Source organism: Falco cherrug, chromosome 11 (assembly GCF_023634085.1).
Source record: "Falco cherrug isolate bFalChe1 chromosome 11, bFalChe1.pri, whole genome shotgun sequence".
NCBI classification, from domain to species: domain Eukaryota; kingdom Metazoa; phylum Chordata; class Aves; order Falconiformes; family Falconidae; genus Falco; species Falco cherrug.
This window is the reverse complement of record NC_073707.1, coordinates 32,754,734-32,778,593: the sequence shown is the minus strand read 5'-3', so window position 1 is coordinate 32,778,593 and position 23,860 is coordinate 32,754,734. Positions and strand designations below refer to the sequence as shown.

Below are 23,860 nucleotides of genomic sequence, written 5' to 3'. Positions count from 1 at the left end.
TAAGACCATTACCAACTTTTGTTGCTTTGTTCAACAGAGACCTTCAAAATTACATGATCTGGCGATTCGTAATGGATCTTGTCAACAGCCTAAGTCGTAACTACAAGGATACAAGGAATGCTTTTCGTAAGGTGCAGAAATTAATCTCTCTTTAAGTTGTAAAGATGATTTTGTGAACCACAAAAGATAACAGCTGTAGTATATAAAAATGTAATGTATTTTGAAATTTGCACACAAAGCTAGATGTGTTCACTGAAGCTGCTGCTGAAGCGGACACAATTTATATGATATATGCTTGATAGTGGATTGGAAAAGCACTGTTCTGGTACTTGGTCTCCATGTTTTTCTGAATCTAAATTAATCCCTATTTTGATAACAGGACAGTCCCATTTATTTGCAAATTATTTCAGTTCTGATTGGCTTGTTGCAAACTCTTCAGCATCCAAAGTAACACATTCAAAGTCAAACATTATGGGCCCAATGTTGCTTTTCAGTCATTTGATCCTGCGGATTTTTTAGGGCTTTTAAGGAAAAGCTAAGCAATTTCACAAGTAGACTGGAGATGGAAGAGTCCTCTGTATTTCCACAGTAGAAGTTGCTACTTTATAAGTTTGCTGAGCTCCAACAAAAACGGTTAAGGCCGTTTTGTTACATCTGTTAATGACATAAATACTTTAACATGCATATGCAGCTTTTTTAAAGGAGATTCTGCTTGTTACAGAAAAAGATAATAATTACTGCAGGAAGTCAACAAATGTTCAGTTTGGTCAGTTTTACACATCTGAACAGGGCAGTCTTACTCATTGATTATTTGGCCTGTTCCCCTACTCTTTAAAGTATGAAACTATTTTAATATAAAGCTTCATATTTGCTTATTCTGCATCATCAAGGTATATGTTTTGTACTCTATAAATGAAAGACATCTCCCACTACATCTTAGGACTTCACTGAGGAAGTTTCATTTAGAAAAATGTCAGAGTCTGAAGGAATAACAGAAAAAGCTTTTACCATAATCTGAGTATAAAAACCATGCAATTTTCTACTACTGAATTAATAATATATGATATAGTATAGGTGCAGCTTCTTACACTAAATGCAGTGAAAATAAACTAGCATTTGTCTTGTTAACTTTACTTTCAAATATCAAGATTAGGACAGTTATGGCATTACATGACTCTCCCATACAATGGTTTTTCTGGGTGTGTGGCTAGTTGGTCCCTTATTAATTCAAACCTCCATTTGTTTTAAATACGGCATGCTTAAAATGTGCTACAGAAAGTGCCAGTCCTAGCACAAAGATCACTGGATCTGCAACCACTTCCTTAAGAAATCAGCAAAAAGATCTCAGCAGATCACTAGACTGGGCATGTAGATGTGCCTGTATGTGTCACTGAGGGGCTGTGCTGTCACTCAAAATGCACATCTGCCAGTCAGTCACCATTCTCCTCCACTGTACGTGGGCCCACATGTCACTGTCTTACCCAGTGTTTATGTTTCACAGGCACTTTATGGCACAACATCAGAAACTGCTGTTTGGCGTCGCTGTGCAAACTATGTCAATGGCAACATGGAGAATGCAGTGGGACGGCTATACGTAGAGGAAGCATTTGCTGGAGACAGCAAACATGTGGTAAAGCTTTTAGCAAACTTAGCCTGTGTGCTGTCTGAGCATCACTTGTCCCTTACCGTGCAGTTCTTTACACAGCTTTGATTACACTTTATGTGAACCTTCTTTATATAGCAAGTCACTTTCTAAAAAACCTAATCTGCAGATTTGCTTCTCAACCCGTGTACTGCTAAGGAGTAACAAGAACGTATGTGCTAGGGAAGTCGTGCCTTTGCACCTAAGTACTTCTGCATTAACTGCCTTGAGCTGGCCCGCTTTCCAGGCAGATGACCACAGTGTGAAATAACATGCAAAATATGAAGATGACATGTGCACACTTGGAGGGAGAGAGGCATCTGCCTGCTCCACTCTCCTACGAGCCAGCCTTGAGCCCAAAGCACCACTGGCCCGCGAGTGATGGACTGTGTGCGAGCTACTACGCACACGCAAAGGACACCACTTACTGAAATGAATAGTCACTGTTTGTTCTTTGAGACTGACACTAGTTCACATGCTGCCAACGTGGGGCGTAGGGACAATTGGTTATGTCTGTTTGTCTTCAGTCACACAGAAAATTGGCGAAAATTAACCTGAAGTCAAGCCTTAGTTGACTCCTATCAGTCCTGCTGTAGTCCGGGCTTAAGGTCCACCATTTTTTGTGGTTGACATATACACAGTAATTTGATCCAACATCCAACAGATGGATATCTGATATATTTTTTATAACCTGAATAACTGAATTGCATTGCCTTGTGAGCTCACGCCCGTTCCTTTTCCACCCACAAGTCAGGCTAAGCATGCTATTTAACCTGAGCTCCAGGTTTTGAGTGTGGCCTGTAAACAGCATACACTCAATCAGCTAGTGCAGGAAAAACAAGGCTATAATAATCAAATTACAACTTTGGAAAAATAACTGGATCATTTCATGTGGATTTGTAACATTCTGATGTTTTTTCCAAGGTTGAGGAAATGATTGCAGATATACGTGATGTTTTTATAAAAACCTTATATGAACTTACTTGGATGGATGCAGAAACCAAAAAGAAAGCAGAAAAAAAAGTAAGTTAAATCTTAAATCTATCTTAACTCTAACATCTATCACTGTTTTATATGTACAAAACCACAACTATTTCTGTTTATATAGGCACAGACTCTTAACAGACTTCCTGTATCAGATCCAGTTTACATGGGAAGGGGCCTCTGTGGAGATAAGCACACAAAACAGGAGTAATTTGTGTACAAGATTAGGACTTCCCAGGCAAATCACTGATTAAGGGGCTAGATAGTGAATATCTACAAGGAAGTAATACTGAAAATGAGAGGGAATGATTTATGGTGATTTGATCAGCTATTAGGAGCAATAGGGCAAAACCAGAAAGTCAAACAGCAGGCTGGACATCATCAGTGAGTTCTCTTTTAAGGGGAGATTGTAGCTTCAGACAGTTCTTGTAAGTCTGGAGTAAATAACAGAAATCAATTGTAGAGAGCCCTGAACTGGGAGGGAAGCAACTGAAAGAACTATTTATTACATCTCTTTTGCTACTCCAGTGTAGATGGGGGAGCTAGTTAAGAAATATGGGTACAGACCCAACCTGAGCCAAACTGCACAAATCTCTGGAAATTTTTAAATGTGTTTTCCATTAAAAAATATCAAGTTATTCATTTTATTTTTATTTTAGGTGCTGTAAAATATGTCATATATTTCAGGATTTCTACTATTTGTTTAAACCAGCCTTTCAACTCAAAAGCACAAAGTATGTTTGGCTGTCTTGTGCACATTTCTGTAACTTTACTTACAAAGGAAGGAACAGAATATACTTTCTAGAATTTTCTGTTGTTACAAGAAGCCATAAACTTTACAGTGCTTTCAATGAATAAAAAGATGCAAACAAAACCTATATATAATTAACATCCTGGGATTTATGCAGTTGCTTCCAATATTTATTATATGCTTCCATGCATTTGTTATATAATTTATAGTCACTTTTAAAATATGACTGTATTTGCTGTGGATATCAAATTATCTTGTCCCTAGGCAACAGCAATCAGAGAGAGGATTGGTTATCCAGATGAGATCGTGACTGACGACAATAAGCTCAACAGTGAGTACCAGGAGGTAAGTACCCACAATATGCAGTATAATTAGAAAAGGGTCTTAAGAGAAAAAATCTTCAATTTGTCCTCACAGTGAAGCTGAACCATAGGCATCCACACAGAATAACTCAGTCTTCTGCTCAGTTGCACAGGTGTAAATAAGGATGTATTAAAAGCCAGTGTAGTACAGCTGATCCCGTACAGATGGTGGTAAGTATTTCATGGTGTTTCAAAGGAATGTATAAATTCTAGAGGAGTTGTGTTATAATAAAACATGGAGCCAATGGTGCTCAGTCCAGTATTTCTAAATGTGCTGCCACAGATGGGCATAACACTGGTTGAAGCGGATGCAAGTATATAACTTAGTAACTGTGCCCATTTATCCACGGATTGGAATTAGCCTCTGAGGTATGACATCGGATGACCCATATAATTTAAATCGTCTAAGCTTTTTCACTGCAAAATGTGACCTCAGTATTCTTTTACCTTGTGGGTTCATTTGTAACAGTAACTCCACTAATGTATTTAGTATACATGTATGTTCAGGCAGAGTATGTCTTAGAAGTCAAAGTTTCAATTTTGAAAAATACAGACATAGAACCAAAGTATGCTTTTCAAAACACCATTTGAGCCTTATTCATGTGTTCTTTCTAAAGTGGAATTGCAGCTTACCAAGCTGGTAGCTACTCATTTCAAGCAGGCAGCTCCCGGAGGTTAGGCTCAAAACCACAAATGCTGAACTCCACGCAAAATACATATATATATGAAGAGGGAATAAAGATCTCTTGAAAATATTGTACAGCCACTAACATATATTGAGCTACAATATCAGCTCTGTGATGTGGCAGAGCACTGCAAACCAAGTTCTAATTGTAGATCAAAAAATACTTTAAAATGCGTTGCTTAGTTCATCATGCTTAAGACTAGATTTTCCAGATCCATGTATCTTTTATTGCAAACCAACACCACTACTAAGTACTTTTCCCTCTTTCTTTTTAGTTGAACTACAAAGAAGAAGAATACTTCGAAAATATTATTCAAAATCTAGTATTTACCCAGAAGAAGAGGTTGAAAAAGCTTAGAGAAAAGGTGGACAAAGAGGAGTAAGTATTTAAAAGGCTGTGAAATTTCCATATCTCCATTCTTGGAGATACTCAGATCTTGAATAGAAAAGCCTCTAAGCAACCTGATCAAGTTAGCTTTACGTGGGGCCATATGACTTCTAAAGGTCCTTTTTACCTAAATTATTCTGTGACTCTATGTTTTGATTTTTGATTACATTATCATTTGCATAGTCCTGTTCCAGACTTCTTTTTTAAGGGGGAAAAAAATTATCAAAGCCTGCAACTTTTCAGACTCACTCTAGTCAGACATCTTGCTTCTTCAAACTCTCACTTTTTCAGAAGGTAAAGGATCTACTTCACACCTCTGGAATGACCGCTATGAATTTTCCAAATACTGTGTCATAGCTTTTCAGAACTATAGTCATTATTGTGGATAAATAGTTCCAACAGTTGCTTTTGCTGTTCTGTATTTGCGTATCATTAACTGAAAGTTTATGTTCCACCTAACAGCCACCTCACTTCTGCTCTATTTTAACTTAAAGCTGTGTTTGGCCTTGGCTTGTTCAGTTGCTTCAGCTTGATTTAACACATCTCCTATTTTGTCCTTATAAGTGTATATTTGTTAGGTGTAACTACCGTAAGTTTAATCACATTCAAAGATTACCACAATTGTGGTAGTCTTTGAATGCAAAGTATTAAGCACAATTGATTATGCTCTGATAGTTCTAATTTATTCTGCAAATTAATTTTCACTTAGACAAGCAATAGCCACTGTTAGAATACTTGGCGTTGCCTATGACTGGCATATGCAATACAGTTATCAAATAGATCATTTATCACAGAAATTAATTTCACTCAGAGAGCACACAGCCAGGAAATACAACTTCAGCTGTATAAGGCCCAGCTATTTGATTTTGTAGAACCAGTCTCATTTTCTCTGACATCTTTTCTGAAACACTATTAAATGTGTACAATAATGGCCCACATCAAAACACTAGCCCTGCTTGTGATGCTAGGAAATTCATTAGGTGATCATTGATGAAAGCCAGTAAAATTGTAAAAAAATTGGAAAAAGATTTAAAACTCATTATATTTCCCGTTAGTTCTCATTATGTCCAGATGGACCCAAAAGTAACAGTGAAATCCTTCATCTAGGCAAGTAGGTATTATTTAAATTAAACCATAGGACTGTGAATCAAGCCACGCCTCTGCCACAAGAGCTCATGGTGATCTACGTACCTTCATTCCTCAAGAAATTGTATTAAGGAAAAAATGGTAATAGTCTCAAATCTGATACTCATAATGTACTGGTATTTGAGACAGCTGGATATATGACAATGACAGGTGACACAGAAATCCTTTTAAGTAAGCACTCTTAAAAAAGTTCCATTATCCCCAAATGTTTAGATACCATTATAACGTCAAGGTCTGTGTTTCAGTCTCTTTATATGGGAAATTTTGCCTGTATAGTGCTGCAGTGTGAGCAGAAATAGAAACAAAAACTAAGTATCATTGTTAATCAGTTTGAATAATGAAGGGAAAGGACTACTGAAGTGATTAAGGCATTAGAGTGTCTGACATACAATGAAAGGCTGAGCGCATGTTGAACTTGACAATGTCCAGAAGTTATCTTCCAACCTCAATTACTCTGTCATTCTGTTATTCAATTTCTAGGTTTGTTCCAGTAATCATTAACTCTGCCATTAAGAACTGAAATTCTAACTTCTGTTCTTCTGTTGTTGCTAGGTGGATAAGTGGAGCTGCTGTGGTCAATGCCTTTTATTCAGCAAGTAGAAATCAGATAGGTAAGGTTTACAGATATAATTGCCAAATTATTTTTATATATATGTATGTATGTATTTTTAAAATCAAGAAGTGAAACAATCATAATATTATGGGGGTTGAGAAGGGCCTCAAAAGGCAGCAAAGGGCAGCAAAATCAGCAGGTTTTTTTGTAGTGAATTGTTCATGTTTTGAATTGCCTTTGTGCAGAACAAGGGCAGACGCTTGGGATTCAGCCATGAAAACAGCAGCAGTGTGGAGTGGCTAGAAGTTTAATAAACACAAGTAAATTTAGTGGCCCCACCAAATTTGTTTTTTTAAGGGGAGGTAAAACGGTACCACCTTTACCTGAAGGAAATACTAATACAAAGTCCCGGAGCTTCCTGCTAGGTACAAATGGCTTCCATTCCTTATAGCCCCTTCATGATCCCTTTGTCCACACTTGTTTAGTATGGCTTTGGGAAGGATGTTGAATTTCATCCTGCTGGTTAATGAATACACCGGTTCATTGACTGAACTGCTCAGAATTCTGTAATGTTTTGCACAATAGGCCAGAATCAGAGCACCTCATACTTGTTCTCAGGAAGCAGTACACTTTGCACTCCCTAAGAGTAATCCCAGAGAGTGAGGCTGGTCTAAAACAAATGTCATATTACCAACGCAAGTGTTCTGCATTCGATGATGAAATACCAGTGCAGAACCCAGCTTACTCTCAGTTTCTGTCTCCTCATTTCCAGCACTTTCCCATACACAGCTGTAAGATCCAGTGCTCAGAAAAGACTCCAGCAATCAGCTTCACATAAGCTGTGCTAAGCAAACTTAGCCCATGCTGCATGGGACTGTTTGTCACTGTTCCAGAGCTGCTTCAAGTTCCAAGTAGACAGAAATCCTACATGGCTCTGTCACCACCTTCTGTAAAAATAATCAGGACAATTGGAACAAAGCATCTGAGGCTCAAGGAAACCAGCATTTCTCAAAAGACAAAGTCTGCTCAGAAAACCTCTCACCAGCTATCTCATCTATAGCACTTCAAGATCTGATTACGAACCCATAGCATGTAGGGGCTCCATACTAGCATTACCTTCAAGTAGTCCCATTTAAATTGCAAGCCTTAACTGTTAGCTATCTTAAATGCAAATTCCTAATATATATTCTTTTACATATGGCTTAAGAAAAGTTTAAGGAATTTTGAGGCATGCTTAATTGCTGTTCTTAAGATTTAAAGTGTGCCAGATCACTTCCAAGATCACTGTCTGATGTGTCATTTAGTTCTGCTGCTTTTGTTGGAAAAATGAAAATGGAAGCCTGGTAGATTAAACCAAGGAAAAAAGTGAAATTTAAAAAGTCAGAGAAGAGTTCAGTACAATTAAATAGTTTTTGTAAAGCTTTTGAGTATAAACATTTCTAATTTGAGCCTGCCTCAAACCATCCATGATTATAAATAACTTAAAATAGAAGAGAAAGCATTAAAATGCATATAAAGAAAATTTTAAAATATCTGTTAAGCTAAAGGTTAGAACCACATGGAAGCACTGAGGTTTCTCATCCTGTGAACCATACCAGCTCTCTTTACAGCGGCGCAGTCTTTCAAGAATCACAAACCATTTTACAATGTTACATCTCACAAGATTTCTGTCATACCCATTCTGAAAATATTGTTATTATCCACATTTCATAAATGTCAGTGTCCTTCCTAAGCCATTAGTGAGGCACTATGATCCACATATAACTCCTGAAAACAAGTCTCTAAAAAACAAAAAAAACCTTGTCCTGCAGGGCTCTGCACGGAAATGAAACAATATCATTTCCTGTTTATTTATGAAGGCTTCCAAAGAAAATATTTGGTGGAGACATTATTTTCATTGCCAGGGATGTAATTACCATTTCTTTTCAATCTTCAGTAATGCCTTGCAATATAGTCCCACTTCTTTTATCAAACAAACCATTAAATCAAGGTGAAAAATGTCAGGTACCCTCTTCCACTGGGCTCTTGTAATACTAGTGTCAAAAATAATGTCACTGATCTGCATGACTGGCACCACCAGCAGGACTTCGGTAGCACCAGAGGTAATCTGAAGCTTTGCTTTGGGACCAAGTATCAGACTTCATTATGTGGCAAAAAGCACTCCCTGCTGTTCAGTCTGCAAGCACAGCTGCACTAAGCCAAATGGATGCAGGTTTTTTCCAGTTTTTACAGGGTATGTTTAATACAGCATACTAACATTTTCAGTCAGTGCTTTCTGTACCAAAAATATAGCACCTCTGATGACATGTCTTGATTCTGTGCGTGCAGGTTTAAAGGAATAGCATCAGGTTTGTAATGGAAGAAAACAAACTAAGCCAAACTTTCCAAAAGGATTTTTCCTTTTTAATTATTTCTGTCCCCACTGAAGAATTGAAAAAGACAAAAAAAAAGTCCTGCAGCCCTAGATTTTCAGATTTTACTGAGTCAGGTGATCTGTTAAAAGCAGAATTCCGTAAATATGATCCTGACTTCTCCTGCTAGTCCCCTATGTTTTTGCAATAGCTTGCAATTTCAGAATCACAAGAGTACTGTTCTTGGGGATAGTGGGAACTGCAGCATTGTTAGCCTCAGCATCCTGCAGGCAAGAATGAGGCGGCATGGAGAAAACTCCTTGTATTGGTGCAGTCACAAACAGGACAAGAGAATGCAGCCCACTGCAAATGGAGCTGTTTGCATAGGAATTCAGCAGCTACAATACTCACCTATTTTTAGGTTTCACATCCTAGTCAAAACTTCGGTGATTTTTGCCAAGGTTCGTGAACTTTCCCAGTTAACCCAAACCATTCTGGCTTTGCAGTGGGTTCTAAAGGTAAAACATGAAATAAGCACTGTGAAATCCAAGATGGCTTCAGAGAGACAAAACTCTGTTGACTTAACCGACCAACACTGCTTGGGTAAGGATGGCAAGACAGTGCAGGCAGTTTGGCAGGTGGTAATGCTAAGTGAACATTCAGCTCATTACTGAACGTTTAGCACAAAAATCCGCTCCAAAGGCTTTGTTTAAAATAGCTTTGTTCACCAATTCATAGAAAAGGAATCATGATTTGGAAAACTGAAACTGGTGACTGGCAGTTAATATGAGCCATAAATTATTACCTCATCCTTTAGCTATGGCATGCCACAGGATAATTAAAGCAGTCTGATCTTTCAAGTGATGTCTGAATTAGCTTAGTATTATACTTAAAAAAAAAAAAAAAAAAAGAAAAAAAAAAAAGAGTTCTGTGCATGATATGTAGGAAATTTAGAGCTCTGATACTACATTTTAATATGGTCTGATCTTCACTGTTCCATCAGCAGCATTGATCCTAAGAAAGCTGCTCAACCTCAAAAAAATCAGCTGAGCTGCTGCTAGCAAGGTGGCCCACCATATGTGCCTTTAGATCCCAGCTGCCTCTGACCCACAGGCAGGTATGCAAGACAGAACTGACCTGTGCCTCTGGCCCGTGGGGGGTACTGTGCAATAGTCAGTCTGGCAAAGGCATTGCTGTTCTCAAACACATTCAAGAAGAAAAGCAGCATGTTTTCCTCTGTCCAGGGCTGCACAGACTCTGAGGGAATACTTTAGACCTTTTCCTGCCTTGAATATTCACGAAGCTGAAAGTGCATTCTGCCCTTCAGATCCCAAAGGATTTGCACTTCCCTTTTCTTTACTTCTCTACTTGAAATGTATCCCACTGTAGGAGGAACGCCTGCCCACTTCAGACCTGTATTTTGCAACGGAAATGGTGGAATAAGTTGTTTTCAGAAAGGTGGAGTTAAATAAAATCTATGGATTCTGACATTTTACTCTAAAAATGGAAGTAACAGTGTTAATTAAACTGAACTGAAAGTCGTGGGGAACTGTGTCCCTCAGGGAGGGAAGGTCATCCTACAGTTCTAAGCAAAAGACGAGCTGAGCTCCAAGCGACTTACAGTTGTAACACTCTAGGCCATTGACTGATGTGCATCATTTTTGAGCAAAGATCTTGCAAGCAGTGATCTCCAAAAAGAATAGTGGTCTGATGCTGTGCACTCCACATATTACTCTGTTCTGCCAGTCATCAAAATAGCCCATCACGCAGTATGGCATTTACACTCTTGTCTTTGCTGTCAATACTTTCTCATAGTAACATTGAAACATTTCAATATTTAATTCCATGCCAAACTAAGTGTAACAGAATTACTGTGACAGCAGGCAGCAGTTTGGACAGGACAGCAGAAATAGGAGTTTTTCTAACCTGTTTTATTATTTTTCAATTTTCCTATGGTTCTTTCTCCTCCTGAAAGAAACTGCTAGAACTGTGCTTGATTTATTGTTCTCTTTTTCTGTTGTGTGAAAACTGTCATCCTATTAGTCTTTTTTGTTCAAGTTTTGTAGAGTTTCATACATCTCATTCACAGTGAGAACTGATACTTTCTATTGCTGCAACAGGCTGAAGTACAGGGAAAAGGCCTGCATGAAATACAAAACGTAACTGAATATTTTATAAATTTTTAAAAATCTTCATATATATATTCATATAAAAAGATCACAATTGCAACATGATTTCTTTTTTACTAATTTGTTTCTTAAAAGCCTACAAAATTAATCACAGAAGTGGGTGAAAATATCCACTTTGTTCTAGTTCTTTCATGGCCAGCTTGGCCTATTTTTATTAATTCTACTGGGAGTTACTGATATTTTCAGTGGAATAAATTCCTTTCTCTGAGACTGGTTTGTGGGGGGGGCAATAATCAAATAACTTGCTCTGCTAGGGGAACACCCTCTCATTTCCATGATGTTGTGAGGTTTATTCAATAATGGTACTGATGTTTATTTAATAGTGACACAGGAGTCTGAGAATGCTAGGTGCTGTAGATTAGAAAAGTAAACTGCATTTCCACAAAGTGAAATAGTAATGAAGACAAAGTAAAAGCTGATCGTGATTTTGCAAATGTCTGAAGAGGGGGGTGGTCCTGCTGATCTGTTTCTACCATCCTACAGCCATTACCATGTGTCAGTTCACTTACTGTTGCTGGTAGGTCTGAGAGAACAGCATGACTTTAGTTGAAGCCCATAAAAATGGTCTGTTCACACTGGATTCACGTAGAATAATGAGGCAGGGACTTAATTGTATTGTGGTTTTATTTGCAGTCTTCCCCGCCGGCATTCTGCAGCCCCCTTTCTTCAGTGCATCCCAGCCCAAATCTCTGAATTACGGTGGCATAGGCATGGTCATCGGTCATGAAATCACACATGGTTTTGATGACAATGGTAAGGCACTGAATTTCTAGTTATAAAACTTGCAATGCACAGAGCGTATTATGTGCTTTAGTGCTTAATCATTCCAGGAAGCAGATAAAATGAAGTTTCCATATACAAGACCAGATCTGGATTTCTGAGGCTTTACAGCATTCTTCCCCATGAGGACTCCCAAAAGCGTGATCTAGAGGATCCCACACACTCCTGTAGCTGCTAGGCTGCAGCAGCAGCCCTGAACATGGGCCTGTGGCACACAACGGGTTTTAATAATACTCCCTGTTCACTTGCTTTTCCCAAAGGCTACATCAAAACCCATCACAAACTACACAACTGTGAACAGGGTGTGTCACTAGGCGGGCACAGGCATGAACCCCAGGGTCTAGCTACCAGACCTGCTGCCCAGCCACGTCGTTCATATCTAGACCCGCACTATGATCAATCCAGCATTCACTGACAGGTCACAACCACACCAGGCTTCCTAGAAGAGCCTTATTCCCATCTTCTGATTCTGAATTTGTTTGGTTTTCTTCTCCACTGAAATAGGGCCCTCTTAGAAAAGAAAAGCAAAAAAAAAAAAAAAAGCATCATCTGCATGACTGCCTCATTACAGCAGGTTTTTTGCATGAGCAACTATACTTACTTGCTACCCTTCTTACTGCATCAAAACCCTCTTTTCCTGTGTACATAACTCTGTTATTATTACAGGCAGAAATTTTAATGAGAACGGAGACCTTGTAGACTGGTGGACTGAAGAATCGGCCCGCAGTTTTAAGGAGCTATCCCAGTGTATGGTGTACCAGTATGGAAACTTTTCATGGGACCTAGCAGGTGGACAGCATGTATGTCATATTTATTCATAACTACCAATGTTATTTTTAATGGGGAAGCACAAAACCTTATGTCCTATTTACATAAATGCTGTCTTGGCTTATGGCCAACACTGTTACCACTACACCAAATAAAAAACCCCAAAAGAAATTTTTAAAGACAGCAGTAAACATACACTGACTGTTCTGAAAAAGGCAGAATTTATGTTCTGAGTGAGTGGCAGTCTTGGAAGTCTTTGCCCTAGAAGCCTTTTTGGGCCCTCAAAGGCTCTTTTTTAATTCCACAAAGGAACAGGGAAAAAAAAAAAAATATCAGAAGTTTGTACCTCATTTCCCCAAACCTGACGGGCAAATAATACATATCCCTATGCAAACAAATCCTGCCTGCTCCTGTTCTTCACTCAAAAGTTTCTTGCTCTTTCCACCAGAGAAACATCTGGACTACAGAGTGAAAAGGTCTGAGAAGAATTAGGGCACAGCAGGAGAGGAAAAGATGACAGGCAGATTTAGGAGAGGCAGGCAATCTACATGTGACTGCATTTGCAGCATTCTGCACAGTTACAGCTCTTGGGCATTCAGTGTCGTTCATGTCTGTGCCTGGAAGCCCTAATTCCATGAGAACAGTTAGCAGGATCAGGTCTGTTCTGTGTCCCAGTGACATCAGTATGCCATTAACTCACAGAAACAGGTGGCAGTGATGTATAATTACATACACTGAACAGTAGACCAGTCCTTTTCCTGTTAAAATGCAAGCTGCAAAACTGCCCCTGGAAGGAGACAGACAGCCCTGGAGAGGAAACACAGCACTTCACAGCTTGTCCTTTCGGGGGTGTCAAGGTGCTCTGCCAATGCACTGCACCGTCTGTAGCACGCAAGCCAGCTTTAATCATCTAGGGACCGCTTCATTATCTACACAGTGCTCCCGCCCTGCTGCACTGCACTGTGGAAGACCACTTACTTTTAACATCCACCTTGTTTATTTTGGACCTCACTGGATAACCACGTGTGGCATTGAAATGCGCCACCACCTGCTTTTCTGTAAGGAACAAAATTTCTCTCTTGGATGGGACCTCCTACAGTTAAATGGGTAAATGAGAAGACACAAGAAGATATTTCTCCAACTACTACTGTCTGCTTTTTTAGAGCCTGACAATACATACCATCATATAGAATAGGGAAAAGATAAAACTTCCAGCCCTGAGGTTTTCCTAATCTATGTGTTAAACTGGTGGGACCCACAGAGAGGCCAGTAAAAACAGCGAAGAATACTTCAACATATTCTTCTGCCTTTTTTTCCACACATTACGGCATTCAAGGTTTTGCAGCTTTGAATATCATAGCCCAGTATCTTAGGCTAAAGGTTGAAAATACAATTTTTTAAAGAAAAAATTACAGATTCTCCATTACCAGAGCTTCAGCATCTTTAGTGGTACTTCACTGACTTATGAACAGTATATCAGCTAAATAGGTATCTTTCACGTATCCTGCCACCAAAGAGCTACCTAACTTGCTGAACACACGGAGAAATATTTTGTAACAGATTTGCTGATGCCTGTTAACTGATTATTTCAACTATTTGGAGTCTGGATTTTAACTTCTGGAGACTGTACAGATTTTACTTCCTCTAACTGGAAATGCAGTAAGAAACTGAGGGTTAAAGACATGGAGAAAATAGGAAGATTGCATGAACAATGACTAAGCATCAAAAAATCTAAGTAAGAGAGATACAAGAGCTTAGAAAGTTGCCTGTAGGGGAAAGAAGAGGATTAGGAAAAGCAATAGTATCCACATGGATTTTGAGACAAGGGAGACAAAGACTTTTCGCAGATGTTAACATAATCTCCTGCTAAAACTTCAGATTTTAAGGGAATTCTTGCTTGTAAAAAGTGAAAAACACACAAAACTTGACATTGCAGGTCCTGGATAAGCTCTTCTTTTCAGAAAACTATACTTTTCCTTTCTATTTTACAGCTGAGTGGAATCAACACACTAGGAGAAAACATTGCTGATAATGGGGGTGTTAGACAAGCATATAAGGTAAGAAGTATCCATTTTTCTGTTTTAGCTGAAACCATCATAGATTAAAAAAATACATTTCAGAGCCTCTGAAGAAGAAACATTATTGTTGTGTTAGGTACAGGACCATACATACTGCATCATCGAGGCACAGTTTAAAACTATTGGCCAGCTGTTGTATTGCTTTTATCCTGTTAATTATTGCAGGATACATATTACCTGATCCTAGTACACTCTTTCTCAGCTGACCTCTTTCTATTTTTTTTTTATTTATTTTTTCCTTTTGTTAATAAGGAACACGTAGACTGAAAACATGTAATGAATCAGACTTGGACCATCACCCAACTAAACTGATGATACTGAGCAGCTGTCTGCCTCTGGCAGTCTCTCTTCACCAGCTTTTTTTATGCCAGGAGGGAGGGACAGAATGACTTTCTTCTGACCCATAAACAGTCTCTGCCTACATGAAACACTATTCACTGTTCAAAATACCATCTTGTACTACTGACTTGGGTCCCCTGTACAGGTATCCAAAGATGTCAGTGACATCTGGACTCCTTGTGCTAAGCCTTCCATGGGAGCTGTACGCTCTCTGGCTTTCCTTTCATTCTCTCCCTGAAGTCAACACTTAAATCCTTAGACTGGCCAACTTTGAGACTGAAACTGAAAGCAGCAGAGGTCTTCTCTTGGTGACTGCAGGTTGGGAGGTGAGAAGCCAGTCAGCTTCTCTATGATTTTTTCTGGTTACTTGCAGATCTGATGGTCACAGGCCTTAATAACACAATCCTCCCTCTCTTCCCCTAAACACCTGGTTCTGTGGCAAAACATACACACTTGACAACTGGAGTGCTGTCACTCCCCAGCAGAGTGCCCACTGGCATGCATGGGCCAACTCACACCTCTCAAAGTTACCATCACAGCTTCCACAAAGACAGCCATCGGCAGCACATACTTCACTAGAAATATACGTTTGAGGGCAAATACAATTATTTATGAGAGTCTGAAGAATGATTTGGAAGCCAAAAAAAGGCATCAGTATGGCATATTAGATTAGTCTGATCTTCAATTACTAGAACATTTGTGTATTTAAAAAAAAACACAGTACAAACCCAGGAAAGGGGATAGTCTTTCTGAAAGGAATGGGAGTAGCCAGAGAAAAACAGGTCAGAAGTTCTACAAAAAATAATTCAGTATTCATAGTTATTATGACACCATGTAAATAGTAAAAAGAGGTCTGAAAGGAATCTTGAGAGGTCATCCAGTCCACCCCCCATCTTCTAGCAGGTAGAATCAACCATTTCTGTATCATTCAGACATACCGTAAGCGAAGTTCTGTTACCTCCTTGCTGCAGTGCGAGTGTCATCATGTCTCTGCTTTCAACAGTGGAAACGGAGAGCAATCTGCTCCTTCCTTTTCTGCGACCTTTTACATATTTGAAGACTGTTACTTGAAGGCCCAGACTTCTCTTCTTTAGACTAAACAAACCCAATTCTTTCAATCTTTCCTCATAGGTCATGTTTGCTAGACCTCTGCTCATTCTTGCTGCTTTCTTCTGGACTCCCTCCAGTTGATCCACGTCTTTGTTGAAGTGCAGTGCCCAAAACTGGACAGAGCGCTCCAACTGAGACCTGGCCAGTGCCAAGTAGAGTAGAAGGATTACTTCATGTATCTTATATAAGACACTCCTGTTTATACATCCCAGTATGACACTTCCCTTTTTTGCAGTACTGCGGCACTGCTGGCTCTTGTTCAGCTTGTTATTCACTAAAACTTTCAGAGCCTTTTCAGTAGAACCGTTAACTACTCATCCCTCAACTTGCACTTGTGCAGCTGATTGGCTTTACTCAAGTGGTAGCTTGGCACTGACTTTAGTCAGAACATTTCTCCAATTTGCCAGCATCCTTCTATCAGTAATGGCATACTAACACCACATTGTTTGACACATGGTCCTCATAAGAAACATGAAAGCAGCTGGTTTTACTATGGAAAGGTTTTAAAAGTCATCTGCATTTCACTTAGTAAAAAAAAGAACAAAACCACAATAAAAAAAAAGGTACCTTTCATTATGCAAAATTAGATAATTGATAAAATTCATGTTTTCTCCCTGCAGAATCACTTTTGTGCTACTAAAATTGGATCCTGGAACTCTGCATTGTATACAGGGAAAGCATATCTTACCCTAAGTGCAATATTTTAAACTCTAACCCAACAGTTGGCAAAAAAACCATGAAAAACATGATAAACGTATGAGGGCAAAGCACACTGTAAACAGGACAGTGCATACATATGTTCTGTAGAATCAGAGAGAATGATTTTTTGACACAGCTTAAGCTTTTTACCCCACACCTTCTCTAATGGGAAGAAGGGGGGAAAGAGGGACAGATGAACAAATGGGGGAGGTAACAAATCTTCTGATCACATCTTCTTTGTCTTGGAGCTCATTTGGGCCTCCTTGAGCAGAGGCAGGCTGGGCTGCCCTGAGCAGTCGCTTAGCCCAGGGATCCACACACAGGGAATCCCCAAATCATGCGAGACACCTCAGCTACGCTCATTTTGGGACTGTGCCTTAGAAAGCAGCGCAGCAGTATGGTTTTCTGTATGGACCTTCAAGCCCTGATCCACAGAACCTGCAGGAGACAGAGCTTCTGTGGGTGAATCTTTATACAGAGAGCTCTGAAATCTGAGAGTTTGGAGGCTGGTTTAGCACAGAGCTTGCTGATGCCTCACTACACCTACCCTTCGGAGAATCTCACAGTCATTTCCATTACAGAACATATTCTATTTTTTAACACAGAACCACTTTCCTTTCTGCTGTCATTAATTAACCCTCTGAAAGGATTTGCTAGGTAAATATGTAACAGTCCAATAGAATTTAATTACAATAAAGCTTGCTGAAGAATAGTACTAACTCTCCATAGTTACTATATTTCAGAACACAACTGTCCTCTGCATTCTTAATTTCTTCCCCTGTAAATCATAGTTATGCAAAAGTCTTGTTGAGCATACCCATCTTACTGAAGTTATTCCATTAGCCTTGTCTTCTTTTTGCTACAATAAACTGCCTTCTTTAAGCCTATTTCTCTTACCATTTATTCCAATATAATTCAGGCAGCTTCACTAAACCTGGTATAAAACAGTACTGTAAGGCCCATTGCATGAGAAAACTGTCTTCAGTCAGTCAGGCCACTGGTATCACAGTGCTAAGAAATGGCCCTGTTGTCTTCTGCTTAAAGGTGGCATGTGGGTATGGGCAGCCAAGGTAGTACATTATTAATTGCGTTGAAGAATCCATGTTCCTCCTCATTGCATTTTGATTGGTGGGGCTGGAAGCTGTAACATTTCTACTCATTCGTTCTACAGGCCTATGAAAACTTTGTGAAAAAGCATGGGAAAGAAAAACTTCTTCCTGGTCTTGAAATGAACCATAAACAGCTGTTTTTTCTGAACTTCGCACAGGTATTCTATATGCTTCTTGACTGAAGGCTTTGAAAATCACTTGAAGTTGCCGTTTAACAGTAAGTCAGAGTAGGCTGCCTTTCACAGTTCTGCTAAGAGCTGGCAGAGTTGCTAAGCTGAGCAGTGTTCACTACAAAGTAGGGAAGATAAAGTCGTCTTTGGTAATTTTTATCTTCCCTAAATGAATTAATCCATGAGTAAGTCTGGTAGACAGTTTCTTGTGCCCAAGTGCCTTTGTCTGAGGACAACAGGTTACTTTTTTTTTTTTTAACAAAATATATCTTTTTTCTCTATGCTCTAATGTGAAATTTATTCTTATGACATATTTCGTATGAAATGACAACAGGTTTCTTCCTGGATAATCTCATGGCTGACAAATGCTCTTCTTTGTTACGTGTAGGTATGGTGTGGAACATACAGACCAGAATATGCTGTGAACTCCATCAAAACTGACGTGCACAGCCCAGGCAAATTCAGGTCAGCATGTGTAATAATCTTCAGTGCAGTTCCTAGGTGCAACACAGCTTTTAGATAAAGAATTTAAAGAACTCTACACAAAAGGCTACGTTGCACTGACCAGGATAGATCTAGGCACATACACATATATAGGCACAGCGCATTGAAGATGGTTAAGAGAGAGAAAGATGGACTGTCCCTCCAGACCTCCCAGCCCTGGCATAGCCCTTGCTGACAGAAACAGGCACAGTCCTTCCCAGGAAGCTCCACAGGCTTTAAGATTGTGGGGAGTTGTCCTCTCCCTTGAGATGATACAACTTAATTCTCTCCACATTATTGAGAAGCTTTGAACAACCATCATCACAGGGCACAAACCCATCGCCTGGCTGTTATCAAACCTGCACAACTCTTACAGCTGATCCCAGCGACTGCATCCAGAAGCCAGTGCTCTTCCAGGAGTCCCCCGGCTCCCGCAATAGCTCCTGATAGGGTTCTCACAAAGACCAGAGGCTATGGATGGACTTCCATCCTCCACTAAAGTCACAGGTAAAACGTCCAGTTAACCTGTGGAGTGCAAGGATTTTACTCTTCCAAGCATGGAGCAGAATTCCATCTTCTTTTAAATGGTAATAGTGACATGAGAGAGAAATCACTTTCTGCCAGTAGCCTTTGCTGTCATTAGAATGAGGAATGCCTTTGTCATCTAGAGCTAGAAAGACGTTCTGTTCAGCAGAGCAGACAGGCCCGTCTTTGCTGTGATGTTAACAGCGTTACTGGTAACGCCTGTAGCCCAGAACCGGGGCTCCCACACGCTCACTGTTTTTGGTCTAATAAATGTTTGGTCAAATGCCACGAGATCAAGTAGGAACGTAGACATCACAACATCTGTTAGCTTTGAAAGGCTGTGTCATCTCCAGGATTCACGTACACAATAGCTGATTTCTCTCCTGATACAATTCAGTACATTAATTCCACTACCTTTGTTTCAATGGCTTTTCACCAAAGATTTATTTTGTTTATCCCACATTCTCAAATATTTAGTGACAGCAGTGACTGTTCCTTCAATTGCTACTTGACTGGCATTTCACAGTGGGTGGTTTCTGTACGATCTGCAGATCCCTCCCAGGGGCAGTTCATGCTTCAAGTCGCACAATCGGCCAAATTTGCTAATGAAGCTCTGCAGCGGTTCTTCAGAACTGTGCCTTCTCCTTGCATATCTAATTTGCATGAGTCACAAGTCCTTTGAAATTCACTAGCTCAGCATCTTTGTGTAGTTGCATGCGTATATATCTTGGATATATTACATCTCATGTTGTGCTGTTTTTACATTGGTCTGAAAAGCTATAAGCTTTATGTGGAATTACACATGTACTGAGAAACCATATTAATATGTTTAGAATGTGAAGTAATTTTCAGGATGAGCCGCCCCCCCCCCCAACAGCTCTAAAATAGAAAGTGTTTCAGTACATGAGACATACCCACAAAGTTACTGCCTAATGATATACTATTCAAATGTCACAATGTCCCCCAATGTGCCTTGGGTTTTTATAATTATTATTATTTGGGGTGGAGAGTGTTTGTTTTAACACCTGCTACACTGACGGGAGGCTATTTCTCCTTATAGGTAGGACAGGCAGGTCTCCATAAAAACTATTAATTGTGTAGTACAATTTTAGTTCACGGGCTACCAACTCTTGAGTACTAGACAGGTGGAAACTTTTGCCTGCTAGAAAAATAAGAAGTTAACAGAAAGATGCCTTGGATCAGGTGATTGTCAAAGGCAGGCGAAGGAGTGTCTGTATCTGAGTGTTAACATGCAAAATTAGAACACAGCAAGTACAGTAACAGATACAGGTCAAGCCCTGCTTATGGACCACATCTCTGCAAGTCCTGGAGGTGTTAGTAAATGAAGCAGGATTCTTATCCCACTGCTGTTTTATCTGTTTGTTAACAACTAATGTAAGTAGAGTTTTATTACAGAGCAAAAAGTATTTTGGGTGTATCTGACAAAATCCCATTTTGGGAGTTCTAGTCCTTAAGAGCAATGAAGCACTGCTAGATCACTTAAATCCATGACTTCCTTTGTAATCATTTTTCTGTGCTATCTCCTGTTTGGCTGGTGGCTCCTGAGACTGGTTAGAAAGTACTCTCACTTTTGATGTTGTAGAGACAGTCAAATTGTTGCAGATGTCAGCTGCTGAGCTTCAGCTCAACTTCTGTGGGCACTTTCTGGGTCTGTTGAATCTAATGGCTGAGATTATTCACAGTATAATCACAAATTACTCAGAGAAACAGTTCTTCAAATAATTCCTGGCCCACAATCAACATGCATCAGTATCTATATTTGACATCTGAAGCTGAAATTGTTTTCCTGCATAGGTACGTGCATGCTGTATTTCTGTTCTTGAAGAAATGAGCAACTCTTAGCAGATATATTCACAGATGTTCACAATTACCCATATAAAAGCTGGTTTAGCTGGAACATCCTCATATTCACTTGAAAGCTGTTCTTTGTGTGAGTGTTTTTTTCAGGAAACTCATTCACTGGAACATTTGTGGAAAATGCCCAGAGAAGCAGTGTGATCTCAGTTAAAATTTGACTGGTGTAAAAATGTAAACGAATATTCACTGAAAAGTTACACAACAGCCCTCTACTTCAGGTCCTTGTTTTCCCTTTACCAAGAAACTTGTCAGCAAAACATAGCTGAAAAAATTCTTAGTGAAAACTAACAACAAGCAATAAACCTGTCCCTAGTGAAATAAATGGAAGTATTGTGAGAGCCAGTAAGGAAGAAGGGACAGGTCCTTTATCCTGGGGGGGTTGTGACAGGGACCATGGAAACTCAGAAGAGAGAATACAGCCACTGCTGGAGGTGAAGTGGAAGCAATAGCCAGAGTTCAGAAATACAGGTGTTTCCCACACTATTTTGAAGTGATGCAAAAAAGAAGTTAAGAAACACGAGTCAAATTGTTTGTTTTGAACAAAGGCAAGCAACAATGACAAGATGATGTTTTGTTTTAAAGGGTCATAGGATCATTGCAAAACTCTCCGGAGTTCTCTGAAGCCTTTTCATGCACCAAGACAAACTACATGGATCCTGCTAAGAAGTGCCAAGTTTGGTGATGGAGCTGTAAACCTTGCATCTCAAGAAGCTTTCCAGAAAAAAAGAGAAATTTTGAAGTAATTTTGAGAAGGGGAGGAAGGAGGAAAACTGAGGGGAATATGCCAGAGTAGTCACTGTAATTCTTAGTAAACAGGCAAAAACATACAAACAAAAAGATCACACATCAAAACATGCAATGAAGGACGAACGCCCATGCAGCAGTGAGCTGCCCTAGCTGATCAGCTGCTTTTCCTGTCACTGAACCCTGTAGAACCTAAATCATTTGACGATGTACAGTAACACATCCCTTGTAATTAATCCTGTTTCCCAATGGCTTTTTGGATTTATTTTTAAATGTCAAAGCATAACACATTATTGCCCACTGGGAGGCGAATGCATATTTCTGATCAAGTGGAGGAATGAAATGCTAAGTGACCCACAGTTTTAGACATCATAACATGATAATGAGACAACAGTTTATTCCTTAAGTGTCAGACTTTGTACCCTCAGCTGTTATGATAAATCTGTTCTACCAAATGTTTTCATTTTTACTTGAAACCATTTATACAAGAGGAGTCCAAAGACCTGCTGTAATTAAGTAACTTCTCACTAATTATTCCATGTGTGTTACCTGAAGTCACTATTTACAACAGTTTATTTACTGCTTTCCAGCCAAACTGAAACTGTAGGTAATTTATTAATTTTTGAACATATAATCTGTAAGATTGTGATCAAAGACCCTTTCACAGTTTTCTAAGCTTTTTCCTGCTTTCTCTGAAGTTGGTCTTTTTTAAAGTTTCTAGTAATGTATAAATCATAGTTTTTATATTTAAATCTGAGCTACACTTTTGAAGTATTGTAATATATTTTAACAGTGGCTGCATAGAACTGGGGAATTTGAGTAAAGCATGGTATCAGACAATAAGATAAAGTCTACAAAACTGAGCTCTGCACTGGGAGCACACTAATATTCAAGTTTTCTGATTTTCCCAGAGTTTAGGGTCTGATCCTGCACATAATTTGTACACGTTCTGATCTATGTCAGTCCTCACATCAGTAAAGCTGCACAGCTGATTGCAAGAATCAGAAGGAGCTTTAAGAAGGTAAAAGGCTTTAAATCTGCAATGATATGTATTAAACATCCTCATGCAGATTGCAAAGGAACTTACTGCTTTGTATATCAAAGCAAACATTTTCAAAAATAAGTACCAGATACCTCAGATGACTGCTACAATAGGTATATTTAAAAACCTATGTTCCTTTTAGCTTTCCAAGTTTGTCATCTGATAAAAACATTTTGATAATAAACTGAAATTATGAGCCAAATGCAATGTGTGTTCTTTAGAGGAAATACAAAGTAGAAAAAATATTATCTGCAAATGATCTCTGTACTCGCCCCTGAGCGCCACACCTCAACATCTGTAACAACTGACAAAAGGAGAATTCAAATCATTTTGTTCTAGTTTAAAAGCAGATGTTAGTTAGTATCTTAAGGAAATCACACCAAAATTGCCTGCAGACAACTTCCTCTTCCAGGACTTTTCCCCAACAGTATGACAAAGAGAACAGAAAACAGAATCCTTTTCACAAATTCCCAGCTGGAAGACTCGTGCTTAATGCAAGAGGAGCAGCAAAGGTGCTGGGTAGCATCCAGCCCAGCCCCTGTGGTGCTGGAACTCTGGTGCCTGGGCCTGCAGTTTCCAAACAGCAGCTGAAGGGTCTTTGCTTGTGGTGTGCTGGGCAGAGCACGCAGCCGCAAGCAGCCACAGACCCCTCCGAAGGCACAGCGTGCCCAGGAGACCACACCACTGCCTGCTCGTGGCTGCCTTGCCTGTAAGTCACTCCTCGCCACAAAAGGGAAGCAAAGTGTGAAAATCAGTCAAATTTAGAGAAAAGCGCCAGAAAAAACTAATGATCGAGTTCACCGGGTTTTCACCTCCCTGCTGGGCCCCTTGCTTCACTCCTCTCCATGTATTTGTCAGAGATTTTTTTATACTCTTTATCATTACCCTGATGCACGCTAGTGAAACTCAACCCTTTACGAATTCAGGCCCATGGAACTGTGAGACAGGATCCCCACGTCACAGCTAGACATGGTAACAGTCATCAGGGAGAGAAAAGAAATTCAGAAGGTAACTAAATAAACCAGTGGATCAATAAATACAGAATAAATAGCATTAAATGTAATAATAAATACAAAATCATTAA

General features: G+C 39.5%; 1 protein-coding gene across 2 annotated transcripts in view; it reads left to right on the top strand.

Annotated features, from left to right (window-relative positions):
• Positions 1-22,993, top strand: part of MME (membrane metalloendopeptidase) — a 48,806-nt gene extending 25,813 nt beyond the window's left edge. For both annotated transcript variants that reach the window (XM_055723944.1, XM_005440149.3), the window contains 12 exons: positions 38-131; positions 1,502-1,630; positions 2,567-2,665; positions 3,642-3,722; positions 4,700-4,803; positions 6,511-6,569; positions 11,685-11,804; positions 12,498-12,631; positions 14,591-14,656; positions 17,997-18,092; positions 18,493-18,569; positions 21,573-22,993. In XM_055723944.1, the coding sequence (XP_055579919.1) occupies positions 38-131; positions 1,502-1,630; positions 2,567-2,665; positions 3,642-3,722; positions 4,700-4,803; positions 6,511-6,569; positions 11,685-11,804; positions 12,498-12,631; positions 14,591-14,656; positions 17,997-18,092; positions 18,493-18,569; positions 21,573-21,672 (1,159 nt within the window). In that variant the 3' untranslated portion in view covers positions 21,673-22,993. The remainder of the gene's footprint in view (positions 1-37; positions 132-1,501; positions 1,631-2,566; positions 2,666-3,641; positions 3,723-4,699; positions 4,804-6,510; positions 6,570-11,684; positions 11,805-12,497; positions 12,632-14,590; positions 14,657-17,996; positions 18,093-18,492; positions 18,570-21,572) is intronic.
• Positions 22,994-23,860: the final 867 nt, after the last annotated feature.